The 20,490-nt window shown below is 45.1% G+C and overlaps 1 protein-coding gene and 1 pseudogene across 3 annotated transcripts in view; one reads left to right on the top strand and one right to left on the bottom strand.

Annotated features, from left to right (window-relative positions):
• Positions 1-2,084: 2,084 nt before the first annotated feature.
• On the bottom strand, positions 2,085-3,014 carry LOC122109462 (annotated as a pseudogene). Its single transcript, XR_006147705.1, has one exon. The product of XR_006147705.1 is annotated as a receptor of activated protein C kinase 1-like (transcript).
• A 3,886-nt stretch (positions 3,015-6,900) lies between these two features.
• The window catches only part of Smyd2 (SET and MYND domain containing 2), a 48,364-nt gene continuing 34,774 nt past the window's right edge, over positions 6,901-20,490 (top strand). Inside the window, exon 1 of one of the 2 annotated variants that reach the window (XM_042682176.1) lies at positions 6,901-7,122. In XM_042682176.1, coding sequence (XP_042538110.1) covers positions 6,950-7,122 — 173 coding nt within the window. In that variant the 5' untranslated portion in view covers positions 6,901-6,949. The remainder of the gene's footprint in view (positions 7,123-20,490) is intronic. The other variant, XM_042682177.1, reaches the window with a different exon arrangement.

The raw sequence follows: 20,490 nt of genomic DNA, 5'->3' as shown, positions 1-20,490 counted from the left end.
TCAGTTATTAAAGCAACTATTTGAAGACAAGTGTTTGATGCCTACAGACTGTGTTTGGTGCCTATAGAATAGGGAGAGATGGTTCAGATGAAACATCTATAAATTCACCTGCTTAAGAAAGTGTGACACAAACAAGGCTACTAGTAAAATCATATTCATTAAAGCATTGTTTACCATAGCCAAGATAAGAGATCAACTCAGATCCCCTTCAGTGGACAAATGGATCAAGAAAATGTGGTATATATACAATGGAATTCTATGCTTCCATAGGAAAGAATGATATAGTATCATTTGCAAGGAAATAGAAAGACTTGAAAAAAATTACATTAAGTGAAGTAAGCTGGACCCAAAGAAACATAGGTTGCATGGTTTCCCTCATTCGTTGTAACTAGAATGTGACTGGAATATGCTTATAAATCTACAAGTAAACATTCTGGATGGGTAAAAGACAAAAAAATTACACCTGGACATGAAAATTTATGCAGGACTCTAGACATTGACACAGGGAGACCAAAGGAGTACATTCTTAGGAGAGTATATTCTAAGGCTCAATAGCTATGTGCATATGATCATATAAAATAATGTTTATGAAAATGAACTTCAAGAAATGGAAACAGAGGCTTTTTGTTATTTTGTGCTTTTTTTCCTCCTTTGTCATTTCTTAAAATTTTTGTACCTTTTGTGTGTAAGTTTATCTGTTTCGGGAAGGGCAAGGGGAACACAGAAATAGTGGGACAAAGGGTGAACAAATGTTAGCAGTGATATTCACTAGACACTATGTTGAAAATGAACTATACCACTTAGGGGGAGGGGCTCAGGAAAGAAAAAAAGGAAGGTAGATGTGACATTGTTCAAAAAGAAATAAACTCATTACCTGATTTATGTAAATGTAATCCCTGTATACATCATCTTTACAATAGTATTAATAGGGCTGGGAAGGTGGCTCAGTGGTAGAGTGCTTGCCTTGCATGCATGAGGTCCTGGGTTCAATTCCTCAGTACCACATAAGCAGAAAAAGCTGGAAGTGGCACTGTGGCTCAAGTGGTAGAGCACTAGCCTTGAGCTGAAGAGCTGAGGGACAGCACCCAGGCCCAGAGCAGGCCCCACACCAACAGAAAAAAAAAAGTATAATAATAAGAGAAATGGTGGCATTTTCCATTATTTCTCACTTTCCTGAGGTATAAAATGTCTTCCCAATCAATTTCTTACCCTTTTGCATTTTGGTGGCTCCTCGTACTAAACCATGAAGGGGTTGTAGAAGTGGAAATGCTTGGTTCTTGGGCATCAGTTCATACCTATTCCTGAGTGTCCCTTGTCTTCCCCAGAATACTTGTGTAATATCTTAGTCTGCTGTGGCTGCTATAACAAAAGGCCCCATTTGTTGTTCACAGCTCTGAACTCTGGAAAGTCCAAGATTGAAAAGGATCTATTTCTTAATCACAGCAGCTTCTGGCTGTGTCCTCCGATGGCGGGAGATTCCAAAGAAACTCCTTTATACGGACACTAATCCTGCATCACTTTCAAATAACTCCATCTCTTAATTCTGTGACCTCGGATGGGGTAGGATTTCAATCGGAATTTGGTAGGGAACACAAGTCTTTCAAATCATGGAGATGGCTCACTCTTCTTTATGTCCCTCTGAGTAATGGGAAGTCATGGGCCTACTTCCCATAGGAGACTTTTGAAGACCTTTCCTCATTTCTCCCTCACCTCTGCTTCTAGTACATAGGGGATTCTGGGGTCTCTATGAGACTAGGACACAGTGACCTCTGTTGTGAATTTCCTCAATTGGATGGGAGTTTACTTGGGTCATCCACTTCTCCACAGCTTAGTCTAGACGGGGACTATGGCTCATGATCTTTTCTGAGAATAATACCCTCATTTTCCTCCTGTTGTCCCTTCTAGTTCTCTCTTACTCTAGTCCTGGAGAATCTTTACTAAGCAGAAGGAGTCCTTTCTCCTGCATTATATGACTTAATTATGATGGAGCCCCGAATCCCTAACACCTTAGATATTTCCAATCCTAACACTAGGCTTTTGGAAGGGCAATTCTACTGTATCTATATTTTTTTTTAGAAAGCCACTTTATAAAGCTCTGTCATAGTTTCTAGTGGGCACCAATGGTCACCTGCCATACCCACACCAGGTTGTCAGTGTAGCCAGCAAACAGAGTCTGCCTATTACCCTGGCAGGCCAATGAGGTGCACTGGGGTGGCTCTGCCTTGCTGCTGGTGCTGATAACTTCTTGTTTAAGTTCATCTACAATGATCTTGCCTTCTAGGTCCCAGATCTTGATGCTGGGGCCGGTGGCAGCACACAGCCAGTAGCGGTAGGGCTGAAGCACGGGGCAGTGATGATGCTCCCACCATCTAGCGTATAAAGGTGCTTGCCTTCATTGAGATCCCACAACATGGCCTGGCCATTCTTGTCTCCTGAAGCACAGAGAGAACCATCTGGAAAGACAGTCACAGTGTTCAGATAGCCCATGTGGCCAATGTGATTAGTCTTCAGCTGACAATTAGCCAAATTCCATACCTTTCCCAGCTTGTCCCAGCCACACAAGACGATGATAGGGTTGCTGCTGTTGGGTGAAAACCGGACACAGGAAACCCACACAGAGTGACTCTCATCCTGGACTGTGTACTTGCAGACACCCAGAGTATTCTATAACTTGATAGTTTTGTCTTGGGATCCAGAGACAATCTGCCAGTTGTCAGAGGAGAAGGCCACGCTCAACACATCCTTGGTATGGCCTACGAATCGCCTTGTGGTGGTGCCCATGGTGAGATCCCACAGGCGCAGGGAGATGACCACATCACTGACAAAGTGGAAGGGACCCCACAGAGCACGCTGCCAGATGCCATAGTTGGTCTCATCCCTGGTCAGCTTTCATATGGTCATAGTCTTGTCTCAAGAGGCCGATGGTATCATGTCTGGGAGCTGCGAGGTGGTGGCTGAGTTACCCAGCCATTGAGGACCCTGAGGGTGCCACAGAGGGTCATCTGCTCAGTCATGATGATGGTCCGTGCGGGATCACTGCAGTGACGAGGATGGCACCGGATAGTTCGGAGAGATGAAGACCACAGCCCCAAGGAGAAAAAGTACTCTATTTTACAGTATCATTCTACAGTACTCTATTCTACAGTATCATTTCTCCTGTGTCAGTGCCACTGAGTGAAAGGCAGGTCTTGGTGACAGTTGGAATACTTGAGCCTTGATTAAGATCTCACACTCTGACCCTACCAAGCTATGGAGGAGGCTTTGTGGAGGAGGCTTTGTACTGATCCAGATGTGAGGCTCTAACACGGGGAAGAAGCAGGTAAAGCAAGAAATGCTGGGAAGTAAGAAATAGCGAAGAGCTTATTTGTAGAACACATACCAGACTAGAAGAGGAGAGGAAGTAAACTTGAGTGGGTCTTGAGTTTGAGAGATTGGAAGGTCCTTGAGCATTTCTGTGACTCATATTCCCCTTTTTAGTCCACCCATCTCCATCACAAGGTCTTGTTCACGAAAAGTTCTTCTGGTTCCTATGTCTCCTTTCCATCACCACTGTCACCCCCTTTCAAGGCCAGTAGCCTCTCCCTCTTTGTGTCTCTTTCTCCTTTCTTTCTCCCATTCCCCTCCTAAGTTATTAGCTACTCAAGTGACAGAAATGACCCTTCTAAAGTAGACATTTGATTGTGCCAGCTAAAGTTGTTCTGTCAATCCATAGTACCCACACAATGCAATCTAAACCCTAAGCACATGGTTCTAGCTTAAGGCCCACCTACTGCTGCCTACTAACCCTTAGGACAAAGACTTGCTCAGTCTAAGGCTGTGGCCAAGCAGAGAAGCAGCATGGTAGAGTGCTCCAGGACCTTAAACTCACCACCAGGCTTTACTTGGACAAGTAATTTGGGGGGGGGGGAAGAGGAGGAGTAGTTGCTGGAGACTGAACCCAGAGTCTTGAATGTGCTAGGTGAGTACTTTACCACTGAGCTACATACCCAGCCTAGGACAAGTAATTAAACGTTTGTTCATCATCTATAAAATGCCAACAGAAGGATTAAATGAGACTATATTTTAAAAGTGTTTCTGGTACCCAGTCCCAGCTCCGTAAATGTTTGTTAAATAAAATAAAAAGTTTCATGGAGGGGCTGGGAAGTTGGCTCAGTGGTAAAGCGCTTGCCTTGCATGCCTGAGGCCCTGGGTTTGATTCTTCAGCACCACATAAGCAAAAATAAAAAAGCCGAAAGTGGCGCTGTGGCTCAAGTGGTAGAGCGCTAGCCTTGAGCTGAAGAGCTGAGGGTCAGCGCCCAGGCCCAGAGTTCAGGCCCCACGACCGGACCCAAAAAAAAAAATAAATAAAAAGTTTCATGGACTGTCAAATTCTCCACTTATGCCAGTGCACTGCTTGTCTCTTTTCCTGGGTATAGTCTTTTCCTTCCAGAAGGAGTTAAAATGCCAGGTCCTTGATGAAGAGTTTTAACTGTACTTTGTGGACTCAGTATTGAAATTATACCATTGATACTTTGTTTTACCTTCTCATGACAAATGGTCCAAAGTGAGATGCCTTACAACAGCACAATGCATCCACTCAAGGTTCTGAGCTCTGAGCTCTGAGCTCAGGATCACTGGGCTGAAGACCAGATCTCAGCAGGGCAGTGTACTCTGCTGAGGCTCCAAAGGAAAATCCATGTCTCTTCCAGCTTCTGGTGGTGGCTAGCCTTCTTTGGCTTATCCCATCAATCCAATCAATGCCTCCCTGGGTGGGTCAAGTTGCTGCCTTTCATCAGGGCCTTGGGACTGCACTGAGAGCATTCAGGATCCTCATTGCTCAAGCCTAATTTTAGCTATCCCTAAGGCCCCTTAAACTACGAGGTAATGTTTACAGGGGTAAGGACCCAATATTCTTAAGTGCTGGTATCCAGCTACTTAATAACTGTTTACAGGGATGCTGATGTCTTCTCCCCTTCTAAAGCCACTAAGTATTCAAAAGCACCTTTATGCATGGTCCATATTCCTTGCTAGTCTTCCTTTGCTAGAGCTTTATTTCCTAGGCTAGAGCTATTTCTTCCATGTGTTAATCTGTAGCTGGAAGGATATTTGACTCACGAATTACATCATCTTTTAGGTAAGAGAAAGTAAGGGAAGATTCTTCATTATTTCTTCTGCATTTCACCAAGGCAGAGTAATCACTAAAAACACCTTTCTTTCCAGGTCATGGGGCAGAAGCCCGTGCAAAGGATGGATGTCCCCTGGCAGTGTGAAGCCTCTTTCAGGGAATGTGAGAATGCAGAGTGGCCGAGTGACAAGAATGAGCTGCCTGAAGACTGCTGTCATCGGTCTGCCCCGGCTGGGCGGGTGCCATTCCCTTGGCCGTTTATTTTAAACACGGTTTTCGGCGTAACTCAAGCTCCTAAATTCATGCCTATTGCTTCACTGACCATTTCCCCATCTTGAGTCACCTAAGTTCAACACTGGGATTTTTCTGAAATGAGACGGCTGCTTTTCCAGTGTTCTCATATGACAGGCCCCGGGTCCTGAAGTCTGCCATAGCTCACCTGTAAAAGGCAGCTCTATGGAAATTGTCCTAATAGAAGAAGGGGGTTGGGGAGAACCTGTGGGCAATGCAAAGTAAACAAGTAGACTGCTTTGTCCAACAAATCCTTCAAACACCAAGTTTTGTCTGTAGTGTAAATCAGATCTGTGGACTTCCATGCCAATCTTTTTCATCTTGGTGTTGGGGAGATCTCACACTTCCGCAGAAATCAGCATGGTAAACAAAACAGTTTGTTGAAGAATCCAACAAAATATCCACAGCTTGCCTAGGTCGGTGTGCATAGGGGAACTTGCAAAATTTGAGAAAACTCTTGGTCAGATCATGGCCAATGTGGGTAATTACCAAGGATGCACCCTGGCTCTGGAAAAATCATCTCATGAGCATCGGATGGTTACCCCCCCCAAGAGATGACAGAGAGATAACGTCTCCAGAAGCGGGGGGGGGGGGGGGAGGGGGGAGAGGGGGTGGTAAAAACTAGAACTGGGATCAGGGCCGGCCAGATGACATGTCCAGTGGAGACTCTTACTCTACTACGCATATTCTTTGTCCCTCACCCCTAATTCTATTCAATCCAAACACTCGTCTCTACACTTGGATGATGCTGAAGATACACCTTCAGTTTTCCCCTAGCTGGTCAATGCCACACGATCTCTTTCTCCGCCACACTGCTTTCCTAGTCACTCTGTCCCTCCCGAGTTTCTCTCCAGCCCCAAGGCTGGAGGTGGCTTCGCCGGTGCGGGTGAGGGCTTATCGGGCAGGCATTGTTCGGACAACTTTCTGGAGTTGGGCTCCTCTAGGTGCCTCAGAGCCGAAGTGATTTTTCTGAGATCCTAACTCAGTGGGTCCACAGCGCGGCAGGTCTAGCGCGCGGGCGGGGCACTGACCGCTCCCCAGGCCCAGTTCCTTGAAGGCAGGGCTGGGGGGGGGCAGGGGGCCGACCACGCTCCCAGCGTGCGGGTTTCCCACCCCCGCTCCCTGGCTTTTCCCCACCTCGCGGCTCCCCTGTGGGGTCCGGGGCTCGGGAGGCCTGGACCCCCATCTCTGGACGCAGGGCGCGGCGCCCCTCGCCAGGACGACGGTCTATCCCCCGCGCCTAGGCCGGGGGACACCTAGGCGGGACGGGGCCCGGAAGGGGCGGGAAGGGGAGGGGAGGAGGCGGCCGGGGGTGGGGTCCCGCGCGGGGGGGGGGGTGTCGGGGGAGGGGACGGCGGCGCTCCCCCCCCTTCCGCACCTCCGGGGCGCGCGGCCGGGCGGGGCCGTCCCTTCCGGGGCGCGGGCGCAGGCGGCGGGCGCTTCCCACCCCGCCCCCCCGCGGCTCGGGGGTGACGCGTCTCCAATAACAGCTCGCGGGGCGCCGCGCTCGGGCACAACGGCGCCGCGCGCCCCTCCGCCCCGGTCGCTGCCGCCATGCGGGCCGAGGGCCACGGCGGCCTGGAGCGCTTCTGCAGCCCGGGCAAAGGCCGGGGGCTGCGGGCGCTGCAGTCCTTCCAGGTGGGGGACTTGCTCTTCTCCTGCCCGGCCTACGCCTACGTGCTCACGGTTAACGAGCGCGGCAACCACTGCGAGCTGTGCTTCGCCAGGTAGGCGGCGGGGCGGGCGGGCGCCGGGCGGGAGCGCGGGCGGGCGGCGGGGCGGCGGCCGGCCGCGGCCTGGAGGACGTGCGCGGGCGCGCGGGGTCCTAGCGCCGCCGGCGGGCTGGGGGGTGGGGAGGTGGGGGTGGGCCGGGGACCTGGGCAGTGCTGTGTGTGTGTGCGGGGGGGATGCCCGGGCCACGCTGGTCCCCCCGCCCCGCGGGGCCACGTGCACCCGCGGAAAGCAGCCAACTTCCCGCCGCCCGCCCCGTCCCGCGCCGCGCCTTTGCAGGGCGGCTGCTTCCGAATGTGCCCACCCCCGAGGGCGGCTTCCCGCCCTCCCCACGTGGGCTGGGCGCCGAGCCGGTTCCGAGCGTGGGCGGCGCTGCCCACGCGGGGCACCGGCCGCAGGGGGGGGTCCCCGATTCCAGCCACCCCGTCAGTTCCTGCGGGTGCCCCACCGCCTGCCCCAGCCTCAGCCCCGCCTCGGATTGGCCTTTTTCTCTCCCCCTGCAGGAGTGGAAGGACGCGGTAGTGAAGTCAGTGACCTCTTCCCTCCCTCCCCCCACTGCTTTCTCTCTGCACCATGTATTAGTGGGGTGCCTAGGATTCTGAGGGGTCTTCGGTGGTGAGACCTGTCCCCCCTTCCGGTTTAGCATTAGGGTTGTTGGGGGGATTGGGCAAAATTGAAACGCTTTGCAGTCGTAGGTAAGATATTATATTCACTTTGTAGGCGTATCTGTCTACCTACCTGTCTACCTATCTGTGTCCTTGTTGCTACTTCTGACATAGGTATGCATTCTCCTGCGTGCAATACACCCACGTCTTAAGGCAATATCGGAACTGAAAGGCCACCTTCAAAAACACCCATCCGATCTTGTGTCTCTTCATTTTGCAGGTGAAAAAAAACTAAAACCCTGAGAGTTAAATGTAGGTGTCAGTAGGTGTACACTGATAGCATTAAATTAGGGAGTGAAACCCATGTCCGTGCCTCGCGTTTCCTAGCTGGGCAGTGATGAGTGAAGCAGGCCCTCCACTGCCCTCTGAGGAAAGGGCCTGCTTTGCTCTCTTTGAGCCCCGTTTCTTCTTCACCTTTGAAATGGAGATTTCAGGCCAAGTTTAAGTAGCCTGAGGTCCCTGCAGGTCACTCTTGAGAATGGATCTCAAGTCCATCACACACCTCCGCCCTGGATCTCCCAGACCTGAGTGCCACATTCTGCAGTAAGACAGCAAAGGAAGGGACAAAGGCTGAATATTATAGTAATCTTGTCCGGACTCCCTGCCAGAACAGTCTTCCGCTTTTGGGGAGTGGGGGTGGGGGGGAGCCTGGAAAGAAACTAGACACAGAACCATGCCGTGGGCAGCGGAAGGGCTGTATGTGATGTGGTTCTTTGAATTGGTGAGCCAAGAGCTAAAGGGTCATGGCACCACTTTGCGACGTTTGAGTGAAGTGAGCATTGGGTTTTCCCAAAGTTAAAAAGGCTGCTGAGACTGGTCCCTTGATCTTCCGAGCCTCACTGTGGCTGGGGAGTCTGCATCTGCGTGGGTGTCTGCAGTGGCAGGAGCAAAGCGGGTCACCCAGCACTGGAGGAGCCTCTTGTCAGGGATCCTGGTGATTCCTGGAAGGCTCTGTGCTTGTGGGAGAAGAATGTGATTGCCAGGCGCATAGCATAGTAGGTTCTCAGGAGATGGTTGGTTGCCCATCTCTTTTTCCACTGAATTAAAGATCAAACCTTTGAGTCCTGGAAGAAGAGGAACTGAGAGCTGCTTCTATTTGGTACACACACTTGCACACCAACCTTGATTCATGTACAGTCAATTCTACCATATGTGACTGGCTTTGCTGCCCACCTTTTTCTTCCATTTTCCAGATGGAAATCATCAGTATCACTGATTTGCTGTAGTCGCCTTTCTAGAGCTACCCCATGCACATCCCACTCTATCCTGCTTAGCTTAGGTTGGGTCAACACTCTTCATTTTCTCTCCCCATAATGTCCTTTGAAATCAACTAAAATAACACCCAAGGAATAATCCTCCTGAGAGCCATGCGTGTAGAAACAACTATGTCTTATTTCATTGCTATTATAACTGATTAGTTCACAGTTAGTGTTTAAGTCATTCTAATAGATTTAGCACAGGCTCCTTTGACAACTATTTGTATATGACCTAGAATAAACTTACCCAATTGTGTTTGGGGAACACATATATGACTCCATGGGCCTCAGGGTGTAGGAGTATAATTCTACAAATAAGATTGCTTGCAGACAACATCTACTGTCTGGCCTAGAAGACTATCCTGTATCCTTTCTAGCACCTGAAATGTAATACGAGCAATATTGCTTCAAATAAGTGAGCCATCTGAGATCTTCCATGTCATATTGAGTGCATCAGAATTTAACTTATTTTGTTGGAAAAAAAATCATGTCTTCAGGAATAAGTTTATTCTGTACATTGAAAGCAATGGGAAGCTAAGCCCTGGGGATCATGCTTGTAATCCTAGATACTCAGAAGGCTGAGATCTGAGGATCGAGGTTCAAAGCCAGCCTGGGCAGGAAAGTGTGAGCGTCATCTCCAATTAACCACCAGAAAACTGGAAATGGAGCTGTGGCTCCAAATGATACAGCACTTGAGCAAAGAGCTCAGGGACAGTGCCCAAGCACAGATTTCAAGCCCCATGATTGAAAAAAATAAGCAAAAGAAAGAAAATCAATGGGAATTTCTTAGCTCTCTATAGAAGCGAATTCTCACAGCTAGGTAATTTCCAAGATTTGCTTCTGGGAATGAAAAGTTTGTATCACATTTTCTTGGTTTGGGGGTTTGAGCTGCTAGAAGGCAAATCCTAAACATAGAAATGATTTCTGTTGGGGGGCTATCTCAATTGGAGAGCTGTCCCTCCATACATTTTACACACATACATACATGCATGTGCACTTTGGTTATTAACTTTTTCCAGAGAGTTTTTAAAGGGTAAGTAGAGACATTATACTTCAAACAGAATCGGCAGTATTTTAACAATGTTAGGAGCCTCAGAAAGAGAGACTGGCTAGAGCCCAGGTTCCATTCCTTAGAAGCCTCCTCTAGCTCTGAGCAAAGTCAGAAAGTATCACTTGAAACAGAGCTGTTAGAACGCAGTTTTAGTGAATTTCTATTTTGTCTGGGTCTCTTAAAGACATTTAAAAAACTCATTCATGGAAGCAAAATACCATGATTCAGATAGCCTCTTACAAGTAGTTATGAAAACTCTTTTCCTAATGTCCCCAGATTTATTCTCTTCCATTATTTGTCTTGTCTTTTCTATTACCAAGGTGACAAAATAATCTTTAGTGGATCTTCATCAGTAGTTAAGGGCCATGAAATCCTGCTGGTGTTCTTAAAGTTCTCTGAAGTAGCTCCTATCCTGCTGTCTGAAGCTGGATACTGGGAGAAGGCATTGCTCTAGAGCTCCTATGAATCCCTATTCTGAAAACATTCTCTGATAATTACCTCAGGAGGAAAAAGGAATTCAGATGCTCCCAAATTACCATGCTCTCTAAACTTAGAACTATTGGACACCTGCACTATGAAGAGATCCCTTTTCTGTTTAGATTCCCTTATTTTTAATGGGTTGTAAGGTTAAAACGGAGCAGATTTCCTCATAAAAGTCACATTAAAGATTACTAATCAGCTATCAGTATATTAGTTAAGGAAGTAATGTGCTGTCATTTTTGATAGTTCAAGTGTTACATTTATTTAGACAGAGACAGCAAAGCCTACTGGGCCTATTGACTAGATTTGAATTCTGGCTCCATCCTTCTGGATGGTTGCTTTTAGGAGGTTATGACTTAAACTCTGTGACCTTCTAGGTTCCTATATCTGTCAATCTGTGTTCTAATGCTCACCCTACCAAGCTAAAGTAGAGAGATATCAGGTGCTCAACACCTGACTCTCATAGTGAGTAAATGTCAAAATCATTCTGGTCTTGTCTGATAGCCTTTGCTGCTAAATATGTCAGACACCACTGGATCATGTGATAGAATATTGCAATTTCAGGGACATGTTTATAGTGGGAAGGCTGGAGGAGGCTATAGTGGGAAGGAAATACAGAAAAAAAAAGTTGTTGACCACTGTAGTCACCATTAATTTTGTACCCTAATCCAAAGGTGAAATGAACAGTTCTCCACTTTGGGTCCCCCTGAATAATTGGGGCTTATGTCCACTTTCAGTATTTTGAATACTGAATGGCAGTGCTATAACACATATATGTACATAAAGCTTCTTTAAAAAAAAAGAAGAACCGTCTTCAGCCAGATGCCATTGGCTTACACCTATAATCCTAGCTACGTAGAAGGCCTGGAGGATGGAGGTTCAAAGCCAGCTCAGACAGAAGAAAAATTTGTGAGACTCTTAACTCCCAAATAACCAGCAAATAACTGGGCTGGAAGTGTGACTGAAGTGGTAGAGCACAAGCCTACCACTTTTAAATACGTTAAACAAATATTTGTAAAGGAAAATGGAAGAAGGTAGAATTCCCCACAGAGCAAGGATATCTTGATTCCATTCTCCTATTGTTCAGCATGGTGCTTCTAGCTAGGACAGGATCTGCTCTTTAAGACTTCCATAGACCAGGAACCAAGCCAGGTGTATTTTTCACGTGCAGGGAACAGAATTTGTCCGTTTTAGGGGCTCAGTGATCAAGCCACACAGTTGAAAGAGATTTCAGACAGAAGAGAATAGCAGCTGGATATGTTAATGTGAAAGTCAAGTGGGAGGAGTTAAAAGGACCAGCTAAGGCCTTTTCTTCCCCACAGCAGAAGCACAAAAACTTCTTGAGGAAAAACAAAATCTGACCAGCCCATCCACAATGACGTTCCTCAGAATCATACTGCTGTGGCAGCTCATAAATCATTTCCATACAAGTTCTTATTTTGCCCTTTCTAAGGACGGTGGTGTAGACAGCAAAGTGAGATCTGCTTTTCTGTGCCCCTTGGCCTGAACCTACCATGGGGGTCACTGGAGACTAATCTGTGACAACTCTGAGCTGATGCAGTCTTTTGCTTCTCTCCTTTCTCATTGGTAATTAAATAGCTTAATATATTATTTTCCTAGACCTTAAAATTTAATGGATTCAGCTGTTTCCTGCCTATCTCTTAGGCAGATATGAATATGTTAGAGTTTGTGTAAGAGCCATACATATATATATATTTTACCTACTAATTACATAATAAAATATTTTTTAAAAAGCTTACCACTTTGGTCCTTTTGTAGGTTTGTAATAGTTTAAAACATGTTGAGAGTAAACCATTGCTCATGATATTAGTGGTTTGTTTTTTTATTTGGCTGTGGGGCTTGAATTCAGGGCCTAGGAGTTGTCCCTGAGCTTTTTCCCCCATCTACCACTTAGAGCCACAGCTCCACTTACAGTTTTCTGGTGGTTAATTAGAGATAAGAGTCTCGCAGACCTTCCTGCCTAGGCTGACTTTGAAACTCTTATCTCCGATTAACCACCCAAAAGTTGGAAGTGGAGCTGTGGCTCAATGGGTAGAGCACCATCTTTGAGCAGAAATAGCCAAGTGAGAGTGTGCAGCCCTAAATTCAAACCCCAGTTCTGTTTTTCTTAAGTCATTTTTTGCAGAACCTCTTCCTGTGCATAAATTACATCGTAATTGCCAAGTCGATGAGTCTTATCAGGGCAGTAATCTTGTAGGAAAAACAGGTTGTATGTTTGATTTCAGAAGATTCTTTCAAAATGCTTAATTAAAAAAAAAAACATTTAATTCCTTAGGAAAAGAAAATCCAGCCTCAGGGCTCTCGATTGGCAGGAATCGACTCTCCAGGAGAACTCAGAACCAGTGAGCACTCAAGTGTAACATTGTCTATTTTCAAGTTGGAGATAGTGGGAGAATTGTAAAGGAAGTGTCAGAATATTCTAATTCTGTGTTTTGGACTTGCTTGGGTTTAAATTTAGCTCCCTTTTCTTGTTAATAAGGGGAAAAATGAGAGAAATAGTAGTATTAAACCGCTTTATTTCTACCTCACCATCGGGCAGTCAGTAATTACAAACATTCTTTATGAAAAATCATTGATCATAAACAACTGAATGGGACTCTCTATACCTGGATTTGAACTTTCTAGTCCCAAATCTGCTTTCATAGGTACAAGCAAGGCCAGTCTGAATTTTTTTCTTATTAATCCCATGTGATCTTTCAGACTGCCCTGCCTACATATTTGTCTACATGTGTTCAATGAACTATGTGTGTTGTGTGTGAGTGTGAGTGTGTGTGTTGTGAGTGAGCATCTCCAGAACTAATCAGACATAGAACAAGGCATCCTGCTTGTACTTGATGGGGTTCACACTGCCCCTTGTCTGGTCTTCCGGCTGCCCAGTGGCTTTCTTACGACCAGGGGCCTGCCATGGGCTGATGGGAAGCTTGAAATACTGAGGTTTCTTTCCTTTCTCAGGGACTGCATGCACACCCTACCCACATCTGTAACCTTCACATCTTTGGATTTCTCAAAAATCCGCAGTAGTTTAGGGTGCAGTTCTCTGACGAGGGGAATCCACTGAAGTACCTGCCTTTTCAGGCCTGAACCCATGACCTTGGCCTCATTAGCGCTTGCACCAGTCACAAAGCCACACACCTCACTTTGTATAACTTCTGCTGACTCTGTTCCTGCCACCCTCCACGGCCTCCTTTTCAATTGCAAAGGCGTTCACAGGGACACAATAGAACAGAAGGCAATCAGATCTCTTCAAGACTGCTCTGAAGGACAGGAATATCCAATTCAGCAGGAAAATAATACCAAAAAAAAGTCTTGAAGGTTCGGAGAAACAACTTATCTTTCTAAGGCATGCATGTGCTAAGAGTCCAGCTGTGTCCCTTGGATTCTTCAATCAGACATTTAGAAATAATGTGGAACTTGCCAATTTATTAGCATCAAGTCTGGTGATTCTTAGGTGTGAAGCTTAACATTTCAGATGACTAAGTAGAAATATGTCATTACATTATTAAAATAGATTGGGTTAAAAAGCAGGTGCTTATTTTTGGCAAGTGTATAGTCCCTTGAGACCAAAGTGAATGTTCGCCATAGTACATATGATACTGTTGTGTCACTTGGGACACTGATGTAGAAGACTAGCTCCGGGGGGACAAGAATCACCATGGAGGAGAGGAGACAAGGATGCTTGCTTGAAAAGCGAGTTTCACAGTCAGACTTGCAGAGTTGAACCTGTCCTGAGGAGGTACATGAAAAGAAGTCTGGCTGCCCGACATGATGTGGATTTTCATCCAAACCAAATAAAAATCTTAAGGATCGTATATTTTGGGAGTTATGGGAAAGTCTGTAACAAAGTGAAGTGTTCTTAGGACAGACTTAAGAAAAGCTCTTTAGGGATAAGGGTGCTGGCTTATGTTTTGGTGATAGTTTTCCTTGTGGTAATGTCTGTACAACAATCACTTGTCCATTTGTCACATGAAAAATCTCTTACCAGTCATTTCCATTGGTCTGCAGCTTTGTTAATGGCTGTTCACAGTGAAACAACAACCTTTCACACCCAGAGGCGTGAGGCGTACATTTATGAGCCAGGACTAGTGGCAGTCTTCCTGAGAATAAGAACTCTTGTTTTCTTTCATTCTTTTTGTAACTTACTCAAAAACATTTAAACCAGGCACTGGTGGCTCACACCTGTAATTCTAGCCACTCATGGTTGAGATCTGAGGATTGTGTTTGGAAGCCAGCTCAGGCAGGGAAGTCCATGAGACTCTTATCTCCAATTAACCATCAAAGAGCCAGAAGTAGAGCTGTGGTTTGAGCAATAAAAGCTAAGCAAGAATGTGAGGTGCAGAGCTCATGCCCTAGTACTAGCACATATATGTGTGTGCCTGCATCTTCATGCATACACTTGTACACACACACACACACACACACACACTTTTCCCCCTACCCTAGAGGATCTACTACTGGGTTATATACCCCTAGAAAGCATCAGGAAGGGACAACATTCCATTACTTTATTCATCATTATTTTATTTGTCCTTGTTTTACTCCCTTGAACTTTGCTAGGATTTAGCCCATGTTTTATGGAAGTTTGGGAAATTGAATATTTTATTCACAGAAAATCAGTAATCCGTGTGTGTCATGAAGTGCGATCTGCTAATTAGAATGCTAATTAACCACAGCACCCTTTGTGATGACATGCACTCACTGAGCTCTGATCAGATCATTCTTAGGTAGAATGAAATGGTAACATTTCTTCTATAATCTGGAGTTTTAGGCCAACTCTGGCCATTCTCCTTAGTATACCAAGTAGGAATGCTGAGCAGAGAAAGGTTCTTTATGTGACACAGCCATACTGTAGGAAAAGGTAAACACTTGAGCCAGTTGTTGGAGTACAAATATAAGCGTTTAGATTGAAGTAGAGGAAGAATTGGGAGGGGGGGCGTAGAGGGTGAAAGGCATTCATAATGATTGAATAGTCCTGGTCATGAGTGTGATCCATTGGTCAGAGATGTAGACCAGTTGATCTATCATATTGCAGTTGGCCAAGCAAGGCCTGGTCACTGTTACAAAATCACTCGTGGCTGGTGGCCAGTTCCAATTTCTGTCACAAGATATTAGCCATCAGTCCTACCCAACCTAGGTAGTTGTGTCATAGCAAAGAACATAATTAGAAAATAGGGGCAGAGATGCCAGGCTTTTTTTGTGCTGCTTCCAGTTAATTTTCAGCCACTAGTAAGAATTCAGTGCTTTTTAAGCAAAAGCAATTTTTTTCTTTTTCTTTTTTGCTGGTCCTGGGGCTTGAACTCAGGGCCTGGGAGCTGTCTCTAAGCTTCTTTTGCTCAAGGCTACCACTTTATCACTTAAGCCACAGCCCCACTTCTAGCTTTTTCTGAATAGTTTTTTTTTTTTTTTTCAGACAAGACCCTTATGGGCTTTTCTGCATGGGCTGGCTTCAAACGGCCATACTCAGATCTTAGCCTTCTGAATAACTAGGATGATAAGCATGAGCCCTAGCACCTGGCTGAAAAGCAGCTTCCATTTGATACACTACCTTGTATTAAAATAGCAGGTGCTCTGAGTAAACATATTTTGGTATGCCATGCAGTGTAGCCTATCCATGCTTATTGAGTAAACATTTCCAAATACCTCTTTAAAAAGAACAGAACCAGATGCTGGTGGCTTACTCCTATAATCTTAGCTACTCAGGAGGCTGAGATCCGAGGATCAAGGTTCAAAGCCAGCTTGGGCAGGAAAGCCCATGAGCCTCTTCCTTCCAACTAGCCACCAAAATACTGGAAGTGGAACTGTGGTTCAAAGTGGTAGAGTGCTAGCCTTGAGCAAAAAGAGCTCAGGGATAGTGCCCAGGTCCAGAATCCAAGCCTCATGACCATCGCACTCCCATCCTCAAACCTACCACCACAACAGCTTCAGAATTTATTCAACTAAGAACATTTAGATTAATAAGGTAAGGACCTAGAAACCCTCTACCAAGTTGCTCCAGTATTTAATTGCTCTTAGTATGTGGTCAGGCCCTCCAAGATACCAACTACTAAAATACTTTTCCAGGAACAGAGTGGAGCAGAAGCTCACTGTCACCTTGTCTTGCTCTCAGTCACTTCCTCGGGAGCTGGTACAATGCTTTGCACGTAGATACTAGATACTTTGCACATAATATTAGACATTGGCGGTGTAGGTTTACATTATTTCCTTACTGCCTCAGAGGTAAGTGTAAAACTATTCTTCACTCAGAATACAAATGGAATCGATAAGGTTTGAAAGAAAAATTTCTATTAAATCTGTGCAAACCATATCTGGTAAGTCTGAGTTTTCAAGGTGAAGGCCATAGGTAGGGATCCTTTACTACAGCAAATTGGTGATTTTTTTTTGTTGTTGTTATGTTTTTGTTTTTGTTGGTTTGAGATGAGGTCTTGCTGTATAGTCCAGGCTGGCCTGGAACTTGCCATGTTGTCCAGGCTGGCCTGGAACTCACCAACTGGGGGCTGGGATTATAGGAGTGTACCACCACTTTCAGGAACTGTTCAGAATTTACTGTTTCTATACAAACAATGAGATTGAAACAAAGGAGACAAGAGAGTGTTAACTTTTAAAATTCTTCTCTAAGGAATTCCAAAGGTCCATTTTCTTGTGAGGTTCACAACAGAATCTATCTGGGGCCAGGAGTTAGTACTCAGATTTGGCTGCAAAGAACTATTTGCATTCAGGGAGGTCACATTTAACGCTATAAAACGTTATAAAAATATTTTTACTACATTCTGTTTTCCCTTTGTGGGCAGACATTTTTATTGAAAGGTATCCTTGGCAGTGTTCTAAGTTATAAAATAGTTAAATTTACGTTATTTTGGTGTTCCCATTTTCTTTGATGTTTGGTCACATGACTACCAGTTGGAGCAATAGCAATCATAAGTAAAGCTAAAAATATTGGTGTTTATCCCAAAATTCTAAGGGTGACACGATTTACTGTAGTGCTCAATACAGTGGCCGATGTTCTTTATTATCAGAAAAGATTGTGAAAATACTGAATGAGAAACAAAGGCCTTAGTTGTTTGTTTCTTTTCGATTGCTCCATCCCCCATAGATACTACAGAAGTAACTAAAAGTAGCAAAGAAGTGTTACTCTGATCTTGCATAAACGTTAAGACATGGGCATGGTGACATATGCCTGTCATTCTAGCTGCTTGGGAGGTGAAGTGTAGATGGGTAGGAGGATTGAGGTCTTTAATGGCTGGGCAAAAGCGTGAGACCCTGTCTGAAAAACAAACTAAAAGCAAGAGGATTGGGGGCCATTGTTCAAGTAGTAGAACTCTTACCTAGGAGGCTTGAGGCCCTGAGTTCAGTCTCTTCTCACCCCTTAAAAAGAAAATAAAACATTAAGACACATTTCCAGAGGAAAGCATGAAAATATAGAAGTTCATTCTTTCCTCCTCTGAGCAAGATTTAACTGTTTCTGATATTGGCCGGTGCCTTTGACAATGGCGTTTGGATGTAGTTCTCATCCCATGGCTAAAAAGAGTTAACATTCACGGTTCCAATGGTTGAATATTTCTCTCTACAAGCGTTGTGAATTCTTTTCTTTTAAAGACATAGATAAATTTCATCTCAGCCAGAGCCTGCATTAAAACAAATCCTAAAACAATGTCATTCTTGTCTTTCATGGCCAGTCCACTAAGCCTGGTTTCTACCTTGTAAATCATGCTTTAATTCCAATAGTTGGGAAAACCTATTAATTGCTACCTTACTGCCCTAAATATTTCCTGCCTCCCCTCGAGGAGGACGCAGGCTCTAACTTTTAACAAGCCTCAGAACAAAGCTGGCGCTGAGGCGCAGGTTCAGCACAGCTCTGGGAAAGAAGCCCCCTGCTGCACGTGGGTCCTCTCTCACTGTACGTCGTGGATTAAAGTGGTGTGTAGAGCATCTTTCACTGTTACACAAAAACCCGTCGCCCGCGCATTATCCTTGTCCCCTGACCAGGGTTATAATAGGGTTCTGCCACAATTCCTCCAATTTTTATTTCTTGCTAGTGTGACCACCCTCGCTGGGTGAGAGGCTAACTTTGTTTCTGATTGTCTTATTTCAGCCTATGGGGAAGTGAGATTACTGCTGGGCTTCCCCCCCCCCCCCCCTTTGCTCTTTTTCATTTGGCTGGGGCTTGCCTGTGTTCGGAAGAGCATGCTTGTCACTTCTTCTGTCACCGTTAGTTAAAAGTAATTGTTATTGCAAACCCCCTGCATGCCAGGATCATTTTCTTTCATGGTGAAACCCACTAAGCGTTCATTTCAGTAGCAGAAAGTAGGGAGCTTATAGAATCAAACCCTTTTTATCTAGACCAACAGCACCTGCGGCAACGCATTAAGTAGCAGGACTTGTTAATTACCCTGCTAACTTGTTGATCTTCATGCCTTCCGATTTTTAAAAAGCGAAGAAGTTAATCACTGTGTGTTTCTCCTCCAGGAGAAAATGACAGGTGTGTGTCATCTAAGTCCTGCTCCAATCACTAATAATCAAGTACTTGCTTTTTTTTTTTTGGATAACATTTCTTTTTCCTTTTTGTGGATAGATCCATTTCTTAAGTTCAAAGAGCCCCTCTATTCACAGCAGGGTAGAGATTTGCCCATAAAACGAAGGCTTCAGAAACAAATCCTCCAGCCCTGAGTCTGAGAGACATTGTACTGAAAGTATCTCAATAGTTCTTACCACTTTTTAATTTTTTTAAAAAGAGCACAAAGACTTATTAAAAAGACAGTAGTAGTACACAATAATTATTAGAGATTTGTGGTGTTCTAAGCAGCAGAATCAAGACTTTGTGTTTCTTATTTAACTTTCACGGCAAACTTAGGAGGTATGAACTGTGTTTATTTTGCAATGGAAGAACTGAGGTTCAGAAACAATGAGTAACTTGTCCATCATCACATTGTACATCAAGCACAAAAACCCATGAGGATTTGAGATTAGGAGGTGAGAAAGAATAATCCATCCTGTTCATCCTAAATCAGGAAGTGGTCATCGGGAAGAGGGGGATGGATGAAAGCAGAGAATTTCTTTCTTAAAACTTGAACATAGCTTCTGGAATACTAGTCTGGGTACTTTACTGTAGCATCTCCCAAGATTAGCTATACAACCTGACACATCCAGTGGACCATTCATTCTTCAGAAGAGTTACACCAAAACCAGTCTGTGTTGTTGAATGCTTTAACACAATCCAGGAAATTCTGCATGCATTAGCCTCTCAATCCTGATGCATTACCAGAGGTCGATGGCTCTGCATTCTGGAAGCGCTCTGAAGAACTTAGAATTGCCAGCACCTAGGCTGGCATAGACCTATCGCTAGGAAATTGGTGGGCTGCACCCCAGGTAGCCAAAGTTGAGGACTCCCGTGAGCACTTAGGATTGATTGACTCTTTAGCTTGCCTTGAGTTCCATCCCTTTTAAGTTCAGCTTGTTTTAGGAGAACTTTGTTTTCTTTCGTTTGGCACAGTCTTTCCACTTCCTGGATAATTCTGGTCAAGTTCCACAGCAAATGAAAGTTTCACTGTTTGTCTTCTTTAGCATGGTGTTTATTCTGAATGACTTATCTGGTGCTATGGTGAATATCACCCCTCTGAAGTTTCTCCTCTCTCCCTCCCTTCCTCCCTCCCAAGCACGCACACCCACACAGTGCAACTACCTGCTCAGCAGATTGTGGGTTGAGTCTCAGCCATGAGAATTCTGAAGAGTTTACGTCTCTCCCCAGCTATGGAAAGAACTGAGCACCTGTCCAGATAATTCAGATATGGCTCACTGCCCCACTCCACTCTACCTCATCTAGACCAAAATAGATCCAAGTAGAGTCTAATGTTATTTGTTATCAGTAACTGTGGCTATCAAAACACTTAGCTTTTCTGC

The sequence above is a fragment of the Dipodomys spectabilis genome, unplaced genomic scaffold (genome assembly GCF_019054845.1).
Source record: "Dipodomys spectabilis isolate Male_0828 unplaced genomic scaffold, ASM1905484v1 ptg000069l, whole genome shotgun sequence".
Classification (NCBI taxonomy): Eukaryota; Metazoa; Chordata; class Mammalia; order Rodentia; family Heteromyidae; genus Dipodomys; species Dipodomys spectabilis.
This window is presented reverse-complemented; position numbering and strand designations above follow the sequence as displayed.